The following is a 21,551-nucleotide window of genomic DNA, read 5'->3' on the forward strand; positions in this document are numbered from 1 at the left end:
ACATATTATTTTATTATGCTTTATATATTAGACATATTAGATAGACATATCAGTTTTGCACATCTTGGCTGGATTTTCTCAGTCAGTTTTATGAGGTAGAGTCACCTGGAATTCAGGCTTTCAGTTAACAGCTGTGCTGAACTCCTCAAGAGTTAATTACTTGAATTTCTTGTCTCTTAATAAAGTGTTTGAGAGCATCAGTTAAAGTAAAGTAGTGAAGAGACTAAGAAATGACTAAGAAAAAAATCAAGGGATCCTCAAGGGCAATGACTGCAAAGACCATTAAAAACCTTATAATGATGGAACTGGCACTCATCAGGTCTTAACCCCAGGAAAGGAAGAGTAAGAGTTCCCTTTGTTGTACAGGAAAAGTTCATCAGAGTTACCAGCCTCAGAAACTACAAGTTATCAGCACCTCAGATAAGAGTATTTTAAAATATTTTGGTTTGCTTAACACTTTTAAGTTACTACATGATTCCTTATACAGTGTTTCTTCATAGACTGGATCACTTAAATATTAATTTACTATGTAGGAGTTGCCATGTCTGTGGAAAAAAAAACAGCATGTTTCTGCTGTAACCATGCAGGCATTGAAAGAAAGCAAGAAGACGAGATCATAGAAAATATAAAAAATAGTTATTTTTAATAAAAAATACATTTATATAATATAATGTATAAATTCTATGCATCATCACGCCTCTGAATTTGAACATCGAGGTTATAATAACCACAATAAACACAATAACAGCCACTGTAGGGGGAAAAAAACAAAAATTAAAACATACTGGACTGAACTGGATGCAAAAAGGGAAAATACGACACACAGGCTGCGATTGGCTAACACCACAAGGTCATTTCAGTCTCGGCTACAGCTAAACGTATCAAACGCAGAGAAAAAGGTAAGACTAGAAGACGTTTTCACGCTCGACTGCACGGCCTGATGACGGTCACGCACTCGTCGCCGGAGCTGGAAGCATCGTTATCGTGGTAAGGCAGTGTACAGTACAGGATGCACCCTCTGGAGGCTACGCTAGCGGCTGCCAGGGGATTGGGACGAGGCCAGGTCTGCTTTGAGGAGTGTTTTAGACACAAACACTGACTAACAACACTGTACATACACTCATACACAGCATTACAGAGCTACACTGCAGACTAACAGGCCACTGGTTTGGGGTTTGAAGGGTTAAATGAGCTAACAAGCTAATAAGCTAACAGGCTAATGACAAGCTAGCTGTTTGGCAACGGGAGCTACTTGGACCAGCATGCAATGGCTTCTATATCTAAGTGTGGTCCCTAATACACTAGTCAGTCATATGATGGATTGATAATTGTGCTGATTGGCTGCCTAATCTGACCCCCAGATATATACCTGACCCAATCCAGGCTCCGCCCACCAACACATTCTTCTCTAGCAACAGTTGCTAGGTTGGACAAGCATCACAGAATGATGGCAAACTAAGGTTTAACCTAATAAAAAAATAGCTTAAATAGCTAAAATACACTGCAGACTAACGGGCCACTGGTTTGGGGTCTGAAGAGTTAAACAAGCTAATGAGCTAAAGGGCTAACAAGCTAATAAGCTAATAAGCTAACAAGCTAATAAGCTAACAAGCTAATGAGGTAACAAGCTAATGAGCTAGCTATTTGGCGACGGAAGCTACTTGGACCAGCATGCAATGGCTTCTATAGCTAAGTGTGGTCCCTAATTTCACATAGTCAATCATGAGATTGATTGATTAATTGACTGATTAATTTTAACATTTTCATTTTTTAAAATAATTAACTGTGCTGATTAGCTGGCTAAGTTGACCCCCAGATATATACCTGACCCAATCCAGGCTCCGCCCACCAACACATTTGTCTCTAGCAACAGTTGCTAGGTTGGACAAGCATCACAGAATGATGGCGAAGTAAGATTTAGCCTAATAAAAATAGCTTAAATGGCTAAAAAACACTGCCTACTAACGAGCCATGGGTTTGGGGTTTGAAGGGTAAAACGAGCTAACAAGCTAATGAGCTAACAAGCTAATGAGCTTACAAGCTAATGACAAGCTAGCTGTTTGGCGACGGAAGCTACTTGGACCAGCATGCAATGGCTTCTATAGCAAAGTAAGATTTAACCTAACAGCTTACCGTATTTTTTGCATTATAATTAGTGCACCTTATAATGTATTAATTTTACCAGACAGGTATTAAGGAGCAGTAAAGCCACTCCGCTGAAGTACAGAGTTATAAATGCGAGTTTTCAGTGAAGTTTCTCCAGCACCAAGGCTGGAGCAGTATTAGCATTAGCTGCTAACTGTTCTAAGCGCTACTTCTTTCCCCGCTCTGACGCGAGTATATCGGACTGTAGCTGATTGTGCTCTTGCTTACCGGAACACTCAGGGTTTCTCGGCCTAGCGCTGTCAGGTGGCATTTAGTAGCGCTAACCGCAGCTAGCGCTGCTGCTAACCACACTAAAATATTGGAAATCTACCCAAATCTCATCAAAATAAACACTTTTTATTGTCACTTAAAATGCACCTTATAATCCGATGTGCCTTATGTATGAAAATAGACCTGAAAATAGACATTCACTAACAGTGCGTCTTATAATGCGTTGCTCTTATAGTCCGTAAAATATGATACATGTGAAATCAGAGTGATGTTATATAATATTATACTAATACTAATATAAACATTGCACAACATGTAAGGAAATGTGTGTTTGGTAGATTTGGTATTTCTTTGTTGTAACCTTGATGCTTCTCTGCAATAAATCTTATATTGTTGGAACGCATGTTAATTTCTCTTTTAAATGAAGAACCTTTTTAAAGAACATGCATTTGTTGGATGAGCTGAGAGCTGAGGTTGTGCCAATGAAAAATCTGTCAAATCTTCTCTGCCAAAGCTAAACAGCTTATTCTGCCATTGACACGTTTGGTGTTTGACAATGTTCTTGGGGTTTTATCTTTTTGGGACTTGGGTCTCTGACATCCCCTGTTATATGGAACTTGGCCTTTAGTTTGGAGATGAGACACTGGTACCAATTAATAGCCAAAATCATCTCTGCCAAGGTCAAACAGCTTATTCTGCTTTTGCTATTGCTACACTTGTTTTAAGCGTCTGGTTTGCTCACAAAATATTTGACACAAAATGTAGATAAACGATGGGAATGCTAAAGCAGACCTCTTCCAAAAACTATGTTAAATCAGAGTCTGCATTATATCTGCAGCTATTACAAGTATAGCCATTTACGAATGTCAGCTGCACAAATGCACCAGACGGACAAGGCAAGGAAGGCAAGGAAGGATACATCAGCTGCGTCCACAGTATCATTCTGAACGTTGGCTGCATTTCTTTGACTGTATGTAAAGAGTCCTTTAAATTTGGAACAGCCTTCTACAATGTACACTGTTAAAAGTAACTTAAAATTTTGCTTAAATTACGATTATTAGGATTGTAATGGAATCATCTATGATTTACGATTATTTATGGTTCGGTAAAGCTTGTCCAACCTCACAAATAGAAAGTAGTTGTGAACCAAAAAGTACAGCAATGCATTCATGAACACCAGGAAGACCATGGATAGGCCAATTGGGTTTCTTTTCTATTTTTATCTTTACTCTTTACTTTTATAAGAGGTCAATTAGGCATTTTAGGCAGTCTGAGGAGACCAGGAGACCAACTGAAGCTCTATCTAGCCTATCAACTAATATATCGAATGCTCTACAGAATATAACAATCTATACCACTGACTGAAACACTGACTGAATCACTGACTACCATGTTATTACAGCACCCATTGTGCTCTTGAAGCTTTTCTTGGATTCTGGACTACATTGTCCACAATTCACAAAGACAAAGATTAAGGCTATTGATTTGTGCTGACTATGGAGTTGACCGTGGACTTCGTTATTGTGCTTGCAGGTTTTAATCCAGGTTAAAAGACAAGTTTTTAGCAAGTTCTTCACCTGCTCTTGTGCTTTTAAAAGATCCGTGGCTGGAAGCCCAATAGAAACAGGACAAAGTGCGTTCTGAGCTAAAGATTGAAGGGTTTCTCCTTCACAGAGTGACTTGTTGAGTGCGGATGTCCGCTGAGTACTGTGGCTTAACGATGTGATGATCTCTCTGCTCCAATAAGCTCAGAGAAAAGGCAATCGGCAGTGCTGTGCAGTGCTGCCGATGGCGGACTCAGCAGTTTTTTTCAGAGTAAAAAACTCATACCGGAGGGATTTGAGCAGCCTACGCCTCTAACCAAATTCCTGGAGGTCCACCTTCCTTGTGGTTTAAATCCGCAAGCCCAATTTAAAGGGTGCATATCCATAAATAGCCAAATATATCATTTTTACTTTCTTTAACCACCTTTTAGCTTTATCCTTTTGGTGTTTGCTGAACAAGTTGACGCGTTAAATTCGATTTTCCATTTTTATCGATGTTTCTTTTACGATATTTAGGAGGATACTCCAAAAATCTTCTGTTGGTCAATCTGTAATTTTTTAATTCATGTGTACTGATCAATAGATACACCAGAAGTATTAATATCCCAAGTGCCCATTGGTCAGTTTGGCATGAAATGCGGACGATCGTTGGCTGCACAAATCCACCAGATTTGGACACGGCAAAGAAGGTAAGGAAGGATACATCAGCTGCGTCCAAAGAAGCGCTCTGAACATCGGCAGTGCTGTCGATGGCGGACTCAGCAGTTTTTTATTAGAGTGGGGGAAAGGTTTACACTCATACCGGAGGGATTTTGAGCAGCCTACGCCTCTAACCAAATTCCTGGAGGTCCACCTTCCTTGTGGTTTAAACCCCCAAGCCCAATTTAAAGGGTGCATATCTATAAACAGCCAAAAATATCAATTTTACTTTCTTTAATAACCCTTCAGCAAACCCAGAAGGTTAAAGTGAAAGGGTTGTTAAACATATTGATGCGTCACATTTTTATCAATGTTTCTTTTAAGATGTTTAGGAGAATATTACAAAAATCTTCCGTTGGTCATCTGTAATTTGTGAATTCATGTGTCCTGACCAATAGATACAAGGACTCAAGTCATTCCACGGTTATACAATAAAGTAAGTCCATAAAAAGATCCTGAGCGCCCATTGGTCAGTTTTATGTGAAACGTAGATGAAGGTCAGCCTCACAAATCCACCAGATTTGGACACGGCAAGGAAGGTAAGGAAGGATACATCAGCTGCGTCCACAGAATCGGTCTGAATGTCGGCTGCATTTCTTGGCTGTAAATAAAGAGTCCTTCACTTTGGAACTGTGGAGGAACCCTGGATGTGCTTTGAGGAACATTTTTAGAAAAATAAAAATCCTGAAGGTTTTAATCTAAAGTTCCTCAATTAATTAATTAATAATTTTATCAGCTGAGAAATGCAGCTCACCTTTAAATACAAATGATATTTTAGCAAGTGAAGTCCTCCTAATTGTAGTCTATATATTTAATACTAGTTTAAATAATATTATAATAATAATTACTTGTTTCTAACTTATTTGTACTTGTTTTAAGTTATTTTATAGTAAGAAAATGATATATCTGAACACCCCAGTAAGTAATGGGTGACGGAGCTTCAATTGTCCTTTAGAACATGGACATTATCTTAAAAGCTGCCAGATTTTGTTTCTAACATTTCTAAAAATGGTTTCCTGAACATTTTGACACTCTTTAATAATAGTTTCTAGTTTGTTTCAAGAAATAATGCTTAAAACAAACATATCTGCCAATGAAATAAGACACATTTAGCAGATTAAATCACTTAAAACAAGGAACAAATAGGTCAAAAATTAGAAATTTCAGATTTTAAAACTAGTTTTAGGAGTATTTAACTTACAAGATTTACATTTTGTAGTGTAGCCTGTAGGACTTTAGGTGGCTCTCCAGGAATTTGTCACCAGAAGAAACAAAGAAACATAGAAAACAGCTCTAAAGTCTCAAAAAAAAGGAAACAAAAAAAACTAAAAAATAATATATACTTAATTTACATACCTCAAACTTTCCTTGTTGCACGCGAGCAACACCGAACACGAACACTGAACCAGACCCACGTCTGTACGACTGTATAAACTCTACGATCAGCGAACTGAGAATATATACACACTTCTACATCGTCTCAGAGTTCTCCGTCCGATCGTCTCATTTATTTATCAAATAATAAAGCTCTTTATAACATTTAAAAACAAAAACACAACAAATACAACAGTCAAACGTAGCAGGGTCAACTCGAATGGACCAGCAGCACCTTGGTTTCCACCTCTTTCCACCGACCAATAAAAAAACACGAACGAATCTGAACTCAGTAGTGCAGTGTGAGGGAACTCCGTCATCAGGCTGGAAGAGGAACTTCTGATCTCCCGTGTTTCTCAGGTCGGAGATCAAACTTCAGTCAGAATGATCATCAGTCTCTGAGGATTGAAGGACGAGGACATCCTCACGTTTTCTCTCATCGCCTGTAAAAATAAATATATATTTTTTAATCACAATCATTAAATATTACAACAACTATTATATGTTGACAGCAGTGAGTTTACATACATAACTAGAAAAAGTGCAAAGTGGACAGTTGCTAGGTGGTTGCTAAGGTATCTGCGGTGGATTCTATGGTGTTTTAAGGGGTTTTGTTATGTTATCTGCGGTGGTTGCTATGGTGTTCCTAGGTGAGTTGTTAAGGTGTTGCTATGGTATCTGTGGTGGCTGATATGGTGGTGCTAAGTGGTTAATAAGTGGTTGCTAAGGTATCAGCAGTGGATTCCATGGTGTTTTAAGGGGTTTTGTTATGGTATCTGCAGTGGTTGCTATGGTGTTTCTACATGGGTTGCTAGGGTGTTGCTATGGTATCCATGGTGGTTGATATGGTGTTTCTAAGTAAATGCTAAGTGGTTACTAAGGTGTTGTTATGGTATCTGTGGTGGCTAATATGGTGTTGCTAAGTGGTTAATAGGTGGTTGCTAAGGTATCAGCAGTGGATTCTATAGTGTTTTAAGGGCTTTTGGTATGGTATCTGTGGTGGTTACTATGGTGTTTCTAAGCAGTGGCTTAGGTTTTGTTATGGTATCTGTGGTGGTTGCTATAGTGTACCTAAGTAAATGCTAAGTGGTTAGTAAGGTGTTATGGTATCTATGGCGGTTGCTATGGTGTAGCTAAGTTGATAATAGGTGGCTGCTATGGTGTTGCTAAGTGGTTGCTAAGGTTTTGTCATGGTATCTGTGGTGGTTGTTATGGTGTTGCTAAGTAAATGTTAAGTGGGTTCTAAGGTATTGTTAGGGTATCTGTGGTGGTTGCTATAGTATTGCTAAGTGGTTAATAGGTGGTTGCTAAAGTGGTCCTAGGTGGTTGCTAAAGTTGTATTATCATATCTGTGGTGGTTCCTATGGTGTTGCTAAGTAAATACTAAGTGGTTACTAAGGTTTTGTCATAGTATCCATGGTGGTTGCTATGGTGTTTCTGAGTGGTTGCAAAGGTTTTGCTATGGTATCTGTGGTGGTTCCTATTGCATTGCTATGGTATCTGTGGTGGTTGCTATGGTGTTTCTAAGCAGTTGCTAAGGTTTTGTTATCGTATCTGTGGTGGTTCCTATGGTGTTGCTAAGTAAATGCTAAGTGGTTACTAAGGTTTTGGCATGGTATCTGTCGTGGTTGCAATGGTGTTTCTAAGTGGTTGCAAAGGTTTTGCTATGGTATCTGTGGTGGTTCCTATGGTGTTGCTATGGTATATGTAGTGGTTGATATAGTGTTTCTAGGTGGTTGTTAAGGTGTTACTATAGTATGGTGCTTCTAAGCAATTGCTAAGGTTTTGCTATGGTATCTGTGGCGGTTCCTATGGTGTTGCTTTGGTATCCATGGTGGTTGATATGGGGTTTCTAAGGGGTTGCTACCCTTAGGTGTTGCACCTGTGGAGTTAGTAGCTTTTGGGTTTTGCTAAGTGCGCCTTGCTAGAAGGTTGCTAAGGTGTCACTAACTGGTGGCTAAGGTGTCCATGGTGGTTGCTATGGTGATGCTACGTCACTGCTACGGTGACATGTTTAAAATAGTTGTGCTACAGTGTTTGGATGGATGTTGTTTCTATGGTTTTACCTCCTGAGTTTAGGGAGTTTATCATTTACACAATCATATTTTCAGTTTGTTTCCTTGAAGGTTTATGTTTTATTACTTCTCTTGTTTCTGGGTTTCTACGAAGATGCAAATATATCTAAATTGACTCAGCATGTGTTTTATATGTTGTTTTATAATTAATTATGAGGTCAGACATACCGAGGCCGGCGCATGGGGCAGAATACGAGAGATACGCTGGGAATAAATTGGACAAAGCTAAATTTTCTTTTAGTAACTGAAGGTAAAAAAAGATGTAGAGGGGTGGCTGGGGTGGGGTGTAGCAGGGGGGGAGCTGGAGGAGACGGGGGGAGCTGGAGGGGGTCAGTGAAATGCCTCCTAAAATGCAAGTCTTGCATTTTTTTTACTGGCGGTAATAAAATGGAATATGCTGACTTCGAAAAAAAAACAATTGAACTCCTTTTTTTGGGGGGGTGGACAGGTCCTGTCTGGGAGTCAGCACTGTGCAGAAGAGGCTCCAGCAGATGGTGAATCAGGACACCTCCAGGGGACCACAGTGCAGGTATTTAGCATGAACGCTAAAATTCATTAATGCTAAATCAAATTTCAGGGCTTAATATCACAAGAAATGGGCATATGATATGGCCCATTCATCAGAAAAGAAACAAGACCACCATCAGCATTAGCTGTAATTCTGTTTGGTGATACAGTGGTCATTTCTGTGGTGAATAATATGCATTAATTTGGAGGCGCATTCATTTGGAAGCCACAGGATTCTCAGAATTACAAGGCCAGTAAGGGGTTGAGTTATAAGTGATGCTAAAAGCTAACACTCAAAAGCAATCAAAAGTTATATTAAAGTTACACTATGTCCATAAATTTTAACTCAAATTTACTGTGGAACACCACCAGCTGCTCAAACTGTGCTCTACTCCTACTACTGACCATGAAACCCAACTAACCTCATTGGTCAAAGCTATTTAACCACATCATGAACAAAATGACCAAGGTCGTTGATGACCAGGACCAAGACCACAACCAACAAGACTGAACTAGTTGACCATCATGATCAACAAAACCGAACTAGTTGTAGACCACAACCAACAAGACTGAACTAGTTGAAGAGCACAATCAACAAGACTGAACTAGTTGAAGAGCACAATCAACAAGACCAATGGGTAGGTAGGTAGATAGGCAGGTGGATAGGTAGATAATTAGGTAGGTAGTTAAGTAGGTAGGCAAATAGGTAGGAAGGTAGTTAAGTAGGTGTAGGTAGTTACAGGTAGGAAGGTAGATAGTTAGATAGCTAGATAGGTACTGAGGTTGTTAAGTAGGTACCAACCAACAAGACAGAGCTGGTTATGGACCACAACCAAGAACACCAAGCTGGTTGAAGACCACAACCAACAAGACCAAACAGGTTGAAGACCACAACCAACAAAACCAATAGGTAGGTAGGTAGGTAGCTAGGTAGGTGAGTAGATTAGTAGTAGTTAAGTAGGTACCAACCAACAAGACGCAGCTGGTTGAAAACCACAACCAAAAGGACCAAGCTGGTTTGAGACCATAAGCAAAAAGACCAAACTGGTTAAAGACCACAACCAACAAGTCTGAGCTGGTTGAAGACAACAGCCAACAAGATCTAACTAGTTGAAGACCACAACCAACAAGACCAATAGGTTGGTAGGTAGATAGTTAGGTAGGCAGTTAATAATATAGGGATGTAGGTAGGTAGGTAGATAGGTAGGTAGGTAGTTAAGTATATAGGTATTTAGGTAGGTAGGTAGGTAGGTAGATAGTTAGATTGGTTGGTAGATAGGTAGGTAGTTATGTAGGTAGGTTGTTAAGTAGGTACCAACCAAAAAGACAGAGCTGGTTATAGACCAAAACCAACTTGACCAAGCTGGTTGACCATCATGACCAACAAGAACACACCTGATGACCAACTGTAACCAACTGCCATCAGTAGTAAGACCTACATGACCAGGCTGGATGATCATCAAAACCAACAAGACCAAGCTGATTGGCCATCATGAAAATAGTGAACAACATAACTAAATGACCAGCGTCATGACCCATCTGACTGAACACCATCTCTAATACGTCCAAGCTGGTTGACCACTAACTTTAGGTTTACCAATCTAGGTGTTGGATGATAAATGACTATAAATAATAGACTCTATGAGAAAAGCTTTAACGAGATGATTTAATCAACACAATAAAGTAAATCTACCACTTTATGTTTGAATATTCTTTGGATTTTCCTTTAATATTAGTGTTATAATGAGTGTTTTAGGGGTTAAAAGCTGCTACCTCTGTTTAACTGAGCCGTAAGAGTCTAATAGCTGAGTGCTGGCCAGCTCCAGGTTCCAGTCGTACATCTCCAGAATCTTATGACACTCCACCCTCGTCTTCAAGCCCAGACAGAAGAGCTGCTCCACCTGCAGAGAGACAGAGATGATGATGAATTCTGGCAAGAAGTGTGACATGGTAACACATTTACACATTTACAGCGAAGAGACTGAGACAGAGATCGACTCCTACGCCATGTGATCACCCTGCTCTGTACTCAGAGGCACCGCCATCGTGAATTAAAGAATTATGGATGGATGTATGGATGGATGGATGTATGGATGTATGGATGTATGGATGGATGGATGTATGGATGGATGGATGGATGGATGGATGGATGGATGTATGGATGGATGGATGGATGGATGGATGGATGGTACGTAGATAGGTGGGTAATTAAGTAAGTAGGTAGAGGGTTACGTAGTTAGGTAAGGAGGTAGGTAGATAGGTGGGTACTTAAGTAAGTAGGTAGATGGTTAGGTAAGTAGGTAGTTAGGCAATAAAGTAGATAGGTAGGTCGGTAAGAAGTTAGTTGAGTAGGTAGGAAAGAAGGTAGGTAGGTAGATGGTTATGTAGGTAGTTAATTGGGTAGGTAGGTAGATAGGTAGGTCATTAAGTAGGTAGGTCATTAAGTAGGTAGTTAAGTAAGTAGGTGGATAGTTTGGAAGGTAGGTAAGTGGGTAGGTAGGTAATTACATAGGCAGGTAATTAAGTAGTTAGGTAGGCAGGTCATTAGGTAGGTAGTTAAGTAAGTAGGTGGATAGTTAGGTAGGGAGTTAAGTGGGTAGGTAGGCAATTACATAGTTAGATAGGTAGGTAATTAGGTAGTTAGGTATGTAGGTCATTAAGTAGGTAGTTAAGTAAGTAGGTGGATAGTTAGGTAGGAAGTTAAGTGAGTAGGTAGGTAATTACATAGGTAGGTAATTAAGTAGTTAGGTAGGCAGGTCATTAAGTAGGTAGTTAAGTAAGTAGGTGGATAGTTCAATAGGTAGATAAGTGGGTAGGTAGGTAATTACATAGGTAGGTAATTAAGTAGTTAGGTAGGTAGGTCAGTAAGTAGGTAGTTAAGTAAGTAGGTATATAGTTAAGTAGGACGTTAAGTGGGTAGGTAGGTAATTGCATAGTTAGATAGGTAGGTAATTAAGTAGTTAGGTAGGTAGGTCAGTAAGTAGGTAGTTAAGTAAGTAGGTGGATAGTTAGGTAGGGAGTTAAGTGAGTAGGTAGGCAATTACATAGGTAGATAGGTAGGTAGTTAAGTAGTTAGGTAGGTAGGTCATTAAGTAGATAGATAGATAGATAGATAGATAGATAGATAGATAGATAGATAGATAGATAGATAGATAGATAGATAGATACTGATTCCTGTATGGATTTACTCTCCGTGGCTCAGCTGTGGCTGACGGAGCAGATCAGAACAGAAGCACACTGATGGACCTCCATTGTCCAGCTGCTGCTCGGGGGCTTCAGAAACAACAGATTAACCATTTAACTGCACTGCTGATCCACTGAAGCATGATTAAGTCGTATATGATGTAGCTACCTTCAGATAGTGCACAGCCTTCTGCACGTTCCAGCTGTGGTTCTGCAGAGCCGTCTGACATTCTTCAATAGTCACGCCATGTACCGCCTCCTGCACCTGAACACATACACACACATACACACATATATCATCCACATGAACATGTAAGAAATCATGTAGTAACTTAAAAAAGTGTTAAACAAACCAAAAAATCTAATCTGGGGAGCTGCTAACTTGCGGTTTCTGAGTCTGGCAACTTTGATGAACTTATCCTGTACAAAAGAGGAAACACTTGCTTTTCCTTTCCTGGGGTGGTCCTGATGAGTGCCAGTTCCATCATTTTTATCTTGACTTTTTTATGTATTTCTTGCCATAATACGTATTAAAACATTACTCAAACGTTCACTATTTACTGTATGCCTGTAACTCTACCTCTTCACTACTTTACAACTGATGCTCTCAAACACTTTATTAAGAGACAAGAAATTCAAGTAATTAACTCTTGATGAGTTCAGCACAGCTGTTAACTGAAAGCCTGTAGTTTAGTAGTTTGGAATAATGTACCACATTTGTATAAAAACTGATACAGACTCTGTTCGAGTCTCTTTAGTCACTTAAACGGCAAGTGCACTGAATGCACACTTTATTTGCTTTTTGCTCCCCTCTACTGGTAAACCACACGCAGCACACCATCAAAAACATCAGGCCATCAAACAAAACCCATCAGTTCTGTTTAAAAACGAATTTCACTGTAGCCGAATCATCAGTGAGTTCAGGAAGTGGGTTTAAAACATGTTAAACATATTATAAAACATGACATTGTTTCAGTGTTGGCCAATAAACTAAGGCATATACACCCATCAGGCAAAACATTATGACCACCTCCTTGTCTACATCTATTATCAATTTGCAAACAGCAGTGCTGCTGGAGTTTTTAAACATCTTAGTGTTACTGCTAGACTGAGAATAATCCATCAACAGCTAGAGGACTAGAGGATGATCAACACTGTAATAAATCTGTAGCAAATCTGTAACATTAGGACTCCCCCGATCACAGGTGATGCCCCAAAACCAGGAGGATAAAGACTAGCACATGCCTCCTCCGATACATGTGAAGTCAGACTCCGCCTCTTTTCCAACTACTGCTCATGTAGCATTATGAAGTATTATCACAGCGCCCTCGGAGGAAAGTGCAGCGACTCGGTTCTGATACATCAGCTCACAGACGCAGCCTTGTGCTGATCCTCATCACCCTAGGACTGATGAGGGGAAAGAGTGCCATCTACTGTACCCACCCAGAAAGAGCAAGACCAATTGTGCTCTCTCAGGGCTCCGGCAGCTGATGGCAAGCTGCATAACCGGAATTCGAACCAGCGATTTCCTGTCTTGTCATGTCATGTTAATCCTTGTTTTTGTAAAAAAAATGGTTCAATGAGTCAAAATAAAGGTTGTTTATTTGACTAATTGAAGAACAGGGGAAATACAAACTATAATAAAATATGCAGAAAAAAAGACAGATACAGGACTACAGTCTGTAATGGATATGGGTGTAGAAAAAAACGAAGAAGGTGGTCATCATAATGTTATGCATGATTTAAGTAGACATGTCAAATCAAATTTACACCAGTCTACACCAGACACCGGTACTCACCAGTTTGACTCTGTCGGGGGTGCAGGTTCCCTCCACCCTGGTGACCGACCCATCGGTGGTCGCTCTAGGGAGGCTCATGGAGTTCTTCATGCCCGGTGTTCTGCTTAAAGAACCCGTTAGAGTGCTGTTGTTGTTGGACGAGAAGTTGGACTTAAGCTCCCCCTGCTGGTGCTGGTGCAGCTGCTGCTGCGGTGGCTGATGGACCATGGGCCGGACCGTGGCAGTGTTGGGGGTCCGCCTCTCTTCTGCAGTCTCCGACTCTTTGAGGAACTTGTCGTATCGATCGAGGTACGTGGGCCTCTCTGGCAGGAGGTAGTAGTGCGTGTTGCTGACTTTCTTGCCGTCTCGTACTATGGGCAAGATGCAAGGCCCTTTGGTCGCTTCTTTGTCCTTGCCTTGTGCCAGTATGACCTTGGGGGCGGCGTACTTAGGGTCCGAGGCGAAGCTTTGCGTGGTGGGCATGAGCTTCCCGGGACTGGAGGAGAGGTAGGAAGAGCCGTAGATTGAGGCTGGAGAGCAGTGACTACCTACATGGAGTCCCATTGGACTGGGGGTACGAGAACCAGGCTGAGACAAAGGGTCTCTTGGGGGGATTTGAGGAGGACGTTCCTTGTTCTCTTCAATTCCAGAGGTTGGTGAAAGTTCGCCTGACCAACGGGCATATTCCCCACCTTGGCTCTTTGGAGGTCTAGGAGGAATTGGGATGCGAGGTGGGATTTGAGGTCTGTCTTCGGACGTATTGAGGACTATCTGGCGATAAATTTCAGGGTTTGGAACGTTGAGGCGCCTCATGCACTCCTGCTGTAGCTCCTGGAAGATTTCCGCCGATTGGGAGAAAGTCCTGGCACGACTTTGCTCTCTGGGCAGGAAAAGATTGTCCTCGATTTGAGGCTTATCCTCATCCGTAGGCGTGCAGTTTGCCCGTGGAGATCCCTGTTGATCGGCGCTGTTGATCGAGCTGACTTCGATGTCGTCTTCGTCTTGCGCTACATCGTCGTACGCCGGGGGAGGAGGGAGCGGCCTGGAATCCCAGTCCACCACTGGCGTCGGGTGGAGTGGGCGAGGTAGAGTTTGGGAGGGACTCTGTGGAGGAGTTCCGTCCAGAAGGTTCTCAGCATCCAGAGAAAGTCTGGCAAGGGTAGGAACATGAGCCTCCACCACAGGGGAGGGGGAAGGGGTAGCTGAGGGGAATTCCTCCCCAAAGTCTATGAGCGAAACCTCCGTAGGAGTCCCGCCTCCGGGGGTTCGAAGCCCGTAAACGGGCTTGGTGGCCAGGACCCAAGCGGACGGCTTGAGTTTGAGGCCCTTCATGCCGGCTTTCTTCAACGAGAGCAGTTTCAGGCTAGAGGACGTCAGGTCGTCGTCTTCAGTAACTGGGTCATACGTTGGCTCTAAAGCACACAAAAAAAAAACCAGAATGCATAAGTAGTATTTGGACAATTACAGCAAAGTACTTCAACAGAATGATGCTACCACCCCCATGCTTTACAGGTGGAATGGTTGGATTAAAACAATCACTGATTAATATGTCCAAGCAGCCCATTTTGGCTAAACCAGACCAAAAAACAGTCCTCTAAAAGGCTAACTCTTTGTCCTACAAACTAAAAATATATATGTTTGATATGTTTTAAAGTAAAGGGAAAAGGAAAGTTGTGCAATGAGTAGAGCTGTTGTCCAAATAAAAACTCAATTTCGGAATCCATCTGCATCACATAGACCTGGTTTAGTCATCACTTAGCACTAATTTAGTCCTGGTATATTCCTAGTTTAGACCTGGATTGGACATATTTAGCCCTAGAGTAGGTCTATCTACAGTCTTAGCTTTGGTTTAACCCTAGTTAACCCTAGGCTTAGTCCTTATCTTAGTCCTGACTAATCCTGGTTTATCTTTAGTTTAGATCTGGGTTTGGATATATTTAGCCCTGGATTAGGACTTTGCTCAGTCTTATTCCTGATTTAGTCCTCAGATTTAGCCATGGTTTAACCCTAGTTTAGACCTGGTTCGGAAATATTTAGGCCTGGATTAGGACTGTCTATAGTCCGATTCAGACAATTTAGTTACAGTTGGAATCAAGCCTATTTGGCCTAGGTTTAACCTTAGTTAACTTGGGTTAGACATATTTAGCCCTGCATTAGGACTGTGCTCAGTCTTAGTCCCAAGTTAGTTCTGGGTTAACCTCTAGTTTAGACCTGGGTTGGACATATTTAGCCATTGATTAGTACTATCGACAATCTTAGACTTGGTTTAACCCTAGTTTAGACCAGGAATATACATATTTAGCCATGGATGAGGACTATCTATAGTCTTAGCCCAGGTTTAACCCTAGTTTAGACCTGGATTGGACATATTTAGCCCTGGATTAGTACCATCTACAATCTTAGCCTTGGTTTAACCCTAGTTTAGACCTGGAATAGCCATATTTAGCTGTGGATTAGGATTATCTACAATTTTAGCCCTGGTTTAATCCCAGTTTGGACCTGGGTTGGATATATTTAGCCCTGGATTAGTACCATCTACAGTCTTAACCCTGGTTTAACCCTAGTTTAGACCTGGGAAAACATATTTAGCCATGGATGAAGAGTATCTAGAGTCAAACAATTTAACTACAGCTGGACTCAAGACTACTTAGCCTTGGTTTAACCATAGTTTAGACCTGGGTTGGATATATTTAGCCCATGATTAGTACCATCTACAGTCTTAGCCCTGGTTTAACGCTAGTTTAGATCTAGGTTGGACATTCTTAGTCCTGTTTTAGGCCTATCTACAGTCAGATTCAAACGATTTTTTCACAGCTGGTTCCTGGTTTTGGGTTTAACCAGTCTGTTGGGCTCCGGTCGGGTTCTAGGCCCAATTAAAGCTGCAGAACAGAGGTACTTTAACAGAACAAAAGGAGAGAACTGGACTAATTCACAAGCACACTTACTCTTAAAGAGCAAAGCTGGCTGAGGCGGCCGAGGGGGAGGTTCCTCTAGAGAACAGCATCCAGAAAGAGAGCGACAGCGAGTAAAAAGCAGGGTGCAACCAAGGAAAAGCAGAGAGAAGACGCGTTGAGAAAAGAGAAAGGCTATAGCTGGTTAAAGAAACTAAAGGAAATAAGCAGCGAAAGCATCAGCAGATGTTAAAATACGGGGAAAAGTTAAAGAGGGAACTCACTTTTAGCTCGTCCTGGAAGCTGAGTGGGCCGAGGAGCGTTCAGATCCAGCCCCAGAACATCCGGAGGGTCCATGGGGTTCCCGAGATACAGACTGCAGAGAGCAGAACACAGAATAACACAGATTTAATACGATTCCAGGTGGAAAACAATGTACCACAGACAATGCAGGAAGAAAACAGCTGTGGAATATGTGGTGGTGTATAAGAGCTGGTCTCTGCTGGCCTCTAGTGGAGAATGTGGAAGCATGGTGGGTGATGGTTGTAGAGTTTGAGGGCCATAAAGGAGAACTCTGGTGTAAAATGTGACTTTTGTTGTAGTAAAACATGATAAAAAGTTCTTACCTTTGATGAATAGCACACCTCCGCTCTCCCACAGCGTTCTGAGATCCAGAAATTTTAACAGTTTGTCCAAACAGCCTTCAGACTGTGTGATACGGCGCATAATTTACCCAGATAAATGCGGAGTTTATGTATATATGTCTACGTCATTATCAGTACAGTGATGGCGGCACTCTGAGCTAAATTTAGTGTTATAGGATGTAAACAGTGTTTCTAATAAGCTTTTTCTGCACTTTTTAAGTTATTAATGCCTCGTTTTAAATGTCAGGGCTCTCCAGATTCTAGCAAGAAGGTGTGGAGCTACTTTGAGCTGGATAACGTTGAAAAAAATTTGATTTATCAGGGTAAATTATGCCCCGTATCACCCAGTCTGAAGGGTGTTGGGACAAACTGTTAAAATTTCTGGATCTCAGAACGCTGTGGGAGAACGGAGGTGTGCTATTCATCAAAGTTAAGAACTTTTATCATGTTTTACTACAACGTCACATTTTACACATGAGTTCTCCTTTAATTCTAAGCAATAGAGATTTAAGTGAGGGCAACCACTCCTATGGTGGACCAATGGTTGAAAAAGTGTCCTTAAAGTACCGTCTAGGTGGTCAAAAAACACTAATTGTCCCATTGGCTGCACTTCTTATCAGGAATACAGTGATTGAGCTCCTGCTGGAGTGCCCATTCTTGCAATAAATTACTATATAGAGCCCTCTAGATCTATAAATGTTGATAATGTGTCTTAATGAGTGACTGTCTATCCACTATTGGTGGATATCCGTCCTTTTATTAGGAAGGAGTTCTGTTACTGTATAAGCAATAATACTTTCCAGTAGTAGAGAAGGTAGAAGGCATGAAAAGACGTATAATTCACTCTTGGTAACTTCATTTTCAGGGCCGGTCCTGATGAGTGCCAGTTTCATCATTATAATGTTTTTGATGGTCTTTGTTGTGACTGCACTTGAGGATACTTTCAAAGTAGTCTCTTTGTATTGACGGACTTATTTTTTGTCCTAAAGTCATTTTTCTTTATTTAGTTGAGTAGTTCTTCCAATAATCTGGATTCGAACATTACTCAAATAGAGCTTTTATTCACTGTATACCTGTAACTCTACCTCTTCACTACTTTACTTTAACTGATGCTCTCAAACACTTTATTAAGAGACAAGAAATTCAAGTAATTAACTCTTGAGTTGTATGTAAAATATAAAATACATAGTTTAAATGACTTTAATATTAATCTACAATATAGAACATTTTAAAATGATGAAAAAAACACTGAATTTAAATGGTCCAATCTTTTAACTGGTACTTTATTGAAATGTTTAACTAATCTGATTATAATTTTTTAATTAGTTGATTTATCACTGATTATGGAATACACTATTGCATCTCAAAAACTTATCATTAAATATCATTGAAAAGTTACTTTATTTCAGTAATTCAGTTAAAAATGTGAAACTCATTTATTATATAGATGTATTAAACACACAGAGTGATCTATTTTAAGTGTTTATTTCTTTTATTGTTAATGATTATAAAGCTTACAGCTACGGTGGCCGAGAAAGCCCAACGCAGTGCAAATTGAAAAGCGCTGCAAAAGCACAAAACACATCCATCAAAATTACAACACAGGCACAGCAAATAGAAAAACGCGCTGCAAATAGAACCACAACACAACGGAAGTGAGTCACAACACAACGGAATTTTCCCGGGGGACCTTAAAAGATGCTGTACCAGCTGTATACAAAGGACAATAAGTGGCAAACAAGCTTCTGAAAAGTAAGTTATGTTTATTACCTGTGATTACCACGGTTGTGTGCATATTATTAAAAGTTCTGCTTCACAAAACGCCTTGTTTGCCACTTATTGTCCTTTGTACACATAGTGAAGTCCGAGACGTTACTGAAGACGCAGCTTAGCTGGTACAGCATCTTTTAAGGTCCCCCGGGAAAATTCCGTTGTGTTGTGACTCACTTCCGTTGTGTTGTGGTTCTATTTGCAGCGCGTTTTTCTATTTGCAGCGTGTTTTTCTAGTTGCTGCGCCTGTGTTGTAATTTTGATGGATGTGTTTTGTGCATTTGCAGCGCTTTTCAATTTGCACTGCGTTGGGCTTTCTCGGCCACCGTATACAGCCAATGAAAAATCCCAAAAAATCAGTGTCTCAGAAAATTAAATATAACATATTAAAGACCGATAGGTGTTTTTGGCAGTGTGGGCAGTGTGGGCCAAGTCCTGCTGGAAAATGAAATCTGCATCTCCATTAAAGTAGTCAGTATCAGAGGGAATCATGAAGTGCTGTAAGATTTTGTGGGAAAACAAAACTGCACTGACTTTAGACTTGATAATAAAACACAGTGGATCAACACCAGCAGATGATCAGCATGTCTCTCCAAACCATCACTGATTGGTGGAAACTTCACACTAGACCTCGAGCAGTTTGGACTGTGTGTCTCTCCACTCTTCCTCCAGACTCTGATCGCTTAATTTACTTTAAATGAAATGTAAAATTTACTGATGATCAGTGATGGTTTGGAGAGTGTGTGGTGTTGGGGTTGCTTACTCGTCTATCCGGTCAGGAAAGCCCCAGCAGCGGTGAGGGTTGGAGTCTCCGTGGCCCGTGTGGATGAAGCTGTTCTTCAGGGGTCGGCTGATGTCGTGGGCTGAGAGGCCGGCGACGGAGGTGACCGTGTTTCGGGGGAACTGCCCGACTTTCAGAGTTCGCTTATTCTGCCCTCGCCACCAATAGTTCTCCGCCCTGCAGAAAAAAAAGAAAAATCTGTATTTTAAAATGTTCTATATTGTAGATTAATACTAAAGTCATCTAAAATATGAAGAAAAAACATATAAAATTATTTAATTATTATATAACAAACCAAAAGGTGTTTAATAATATTTTAGATTCTTTAAAAAGTAGCACCTCTTGCTTAGATAGAGACAGTTTTGCACATCTTGGCTTTTCTTTAGATTTTCTCAGTCAGGTTTATGAGGTAGAGTCACCTGGAATTCAGGCTTTCAGTTAACAGCTGTGCTGAACTCATCAAGAGTTAATTACTTGAATTTCTTGTCTCTTAATAAAGTGTTTGAGAGCATCAGTAAAAGTAAAGTAGTGAAGAGGTAGAATTACAGGTATACAGTGAATAGTGAATATTTGATTAATGCTCGAATCCATCTTTAGTTTCAGTTGCAAGAACCATAAAAAAATTATAATGGTGAAACTGGCACTCATCAGGACTCATCCCCAAGAAAGAAAGAGCAAGAGTTTCCTCTGTTTTAATTTTCTCTATTAATGCTACTAATAGAAATCTATTAATTCACACTTTTTTTAACGTTATGCCTCTTATACAATAAATAGCTACTATCAAACCTTGTAAAGCATTGTAAAACACTGTAAAGCTCACACCAGCAGGTGGAGCTGTGCACCAAACCCCAAACCTTACCTACAAGGACAGCAGCTGAATATTTGCTTTTTTTTTGTAGTTCACTTTTTAATTATGCTGTAAATATGATTACAAACTGCAATTTTATATCATATACACTACCAGTCAAAAGTTTTAGAACACCCCTATATCCCCCCCCCCCCCCCTATATTTTTGCCATTTAAGCTATTTAGGTTCAGACCAGTGTACAAAAAGTTGCAGTAAACTGACAGAGCCTTTAAAGAAAACAATTTTAAATAATAAAAAAAAATAATTCATTCAATAAAAAAAGTCATTTGTTAACGTATATTTAAAAAATATATTATAAAATCATATATTGTTTAAACTGAGATTTGGAAATGCATTAAAAAAATCAATAAAAAAAAAATCAATAACAAAACACTAATAACACTAATAATTAATTAATTAATAAAAAAAAAGTTTTTTGTAAAAGTAGATTTTTAAAAACTGAAAAAAATCATATTAATTAAACAGAGTTTTGGAAATTTATTTTAAAAAATGTATAATTTTTTTATAAAAAACTAACTTTCTAGTCTTATTTTAAAGTGGTACCCAGGATTCAAACCAGCGATCTCCTGATGATAGTGGCAGCGCTTTAGACCACTGGACCACTCAACGCCCGAAAACGTCCACATTTTCGTTATTTTAGTTATAAATAAAGCCACACCTGCCCTCAATGATGGTGATGACATCATTCATATGGATGAGCAGCTTGTCCGGCTCATCAAAGTCCTGCAAAGCCCTCATGTCGGTGGGCATGGTCTCCACCAGGAACTCCCTCAGGGCCATGAAGGTGGGCCGGTCGTCAGGTTTCTGAGCCCAGCACTGCAGCATGACGTTATAGATGTCCTGAGGACAGTCCTCCGGCTTGGGCAGGCGCTCGCCCTCCTTATCGATCTTATGAAGGATCTGAAACAGAGGAAGATGGTTAAGAGAACGCTTGACATAGATTAAGGCCCATACCCCTCTATTTTGAGCGTGAATTGGCCCGTTTTATAGTTTAAAGATCTTGGAAAAATAATTAAAAGTATTTTTTTTTGTATAAAACTTCTGCTTGTCTTAATTAGTGT

At 40.3% G+C, this 21,551-nt stretch overlaps 1 protein-coding gene across 6 annotated transcripts in view; it reads right to left on the reverse strand.

The window, feature by feature from the left end:
• Positions 1-617: 617 nt before the first annotated feature.
• Positions 618-21,551, reverse strand: part of tnk2b (tyrosine kinase, non-receptor, 2b) — a 109,383-nt gene continuing 88,449 nt past the window's right edge. For 3 of the 6 annotated variants that reach the window (XM_022678675.2, XM_022678669.2, XM_022678671.2), the window contains 8 exons: positions 21,149-21,390; positions 19,605-19,799; positions 16,712-16,803; positions 16,482-16,526; positions 13,558-14,948; positions 11,928-12,023; positions 10,349-10,476; positions 618-6,436 (listed from right to left, as the gene is read on the reverse strand). In XM_022678675.2, coding sequence (XP_022534396.2) covers positions 6,430-6,436; positions 10,349-10,476; positions 11,928-12,023; positions 13,558-14,948; positions 16,482-16,526; positions 16,712-16,803; positions 19,605-19,799; positions 21,149-21,390 — 2,196 coding nt within the window. In that variant the 3' untranslated portion in view covers positions 618-6,429. Of the gene's footprint in view, positions 6,437-10,344; positions 10,477-11,927; positions 12,024-13,557; positions 14,949-16,481; positions 16,527-16,711; positions 16,804-19,604; positions 19,800-21,148; positions 21,391-21,551 lie in introns of those variants that run through there. The other 3 variants (XM_022678672.2, XM_022678673.2, XM_022678674.2) reach the window with 2 other exon arrangements.

This window comes from Astyanax mexicanus, chromosome 4 (assembly GCF_023375975.1).
Source record: "Astyanax mexicanus isolate ESR-SI-001 chromosome 4, AstMex3_surface, whole genome shotgun sequence".
NCBI lineage: Eukaryota > Metazoa > Chordata > Actinopteri > Characiformes > Acestrorhamphidae > Astyanax > Astyanax mexicanus.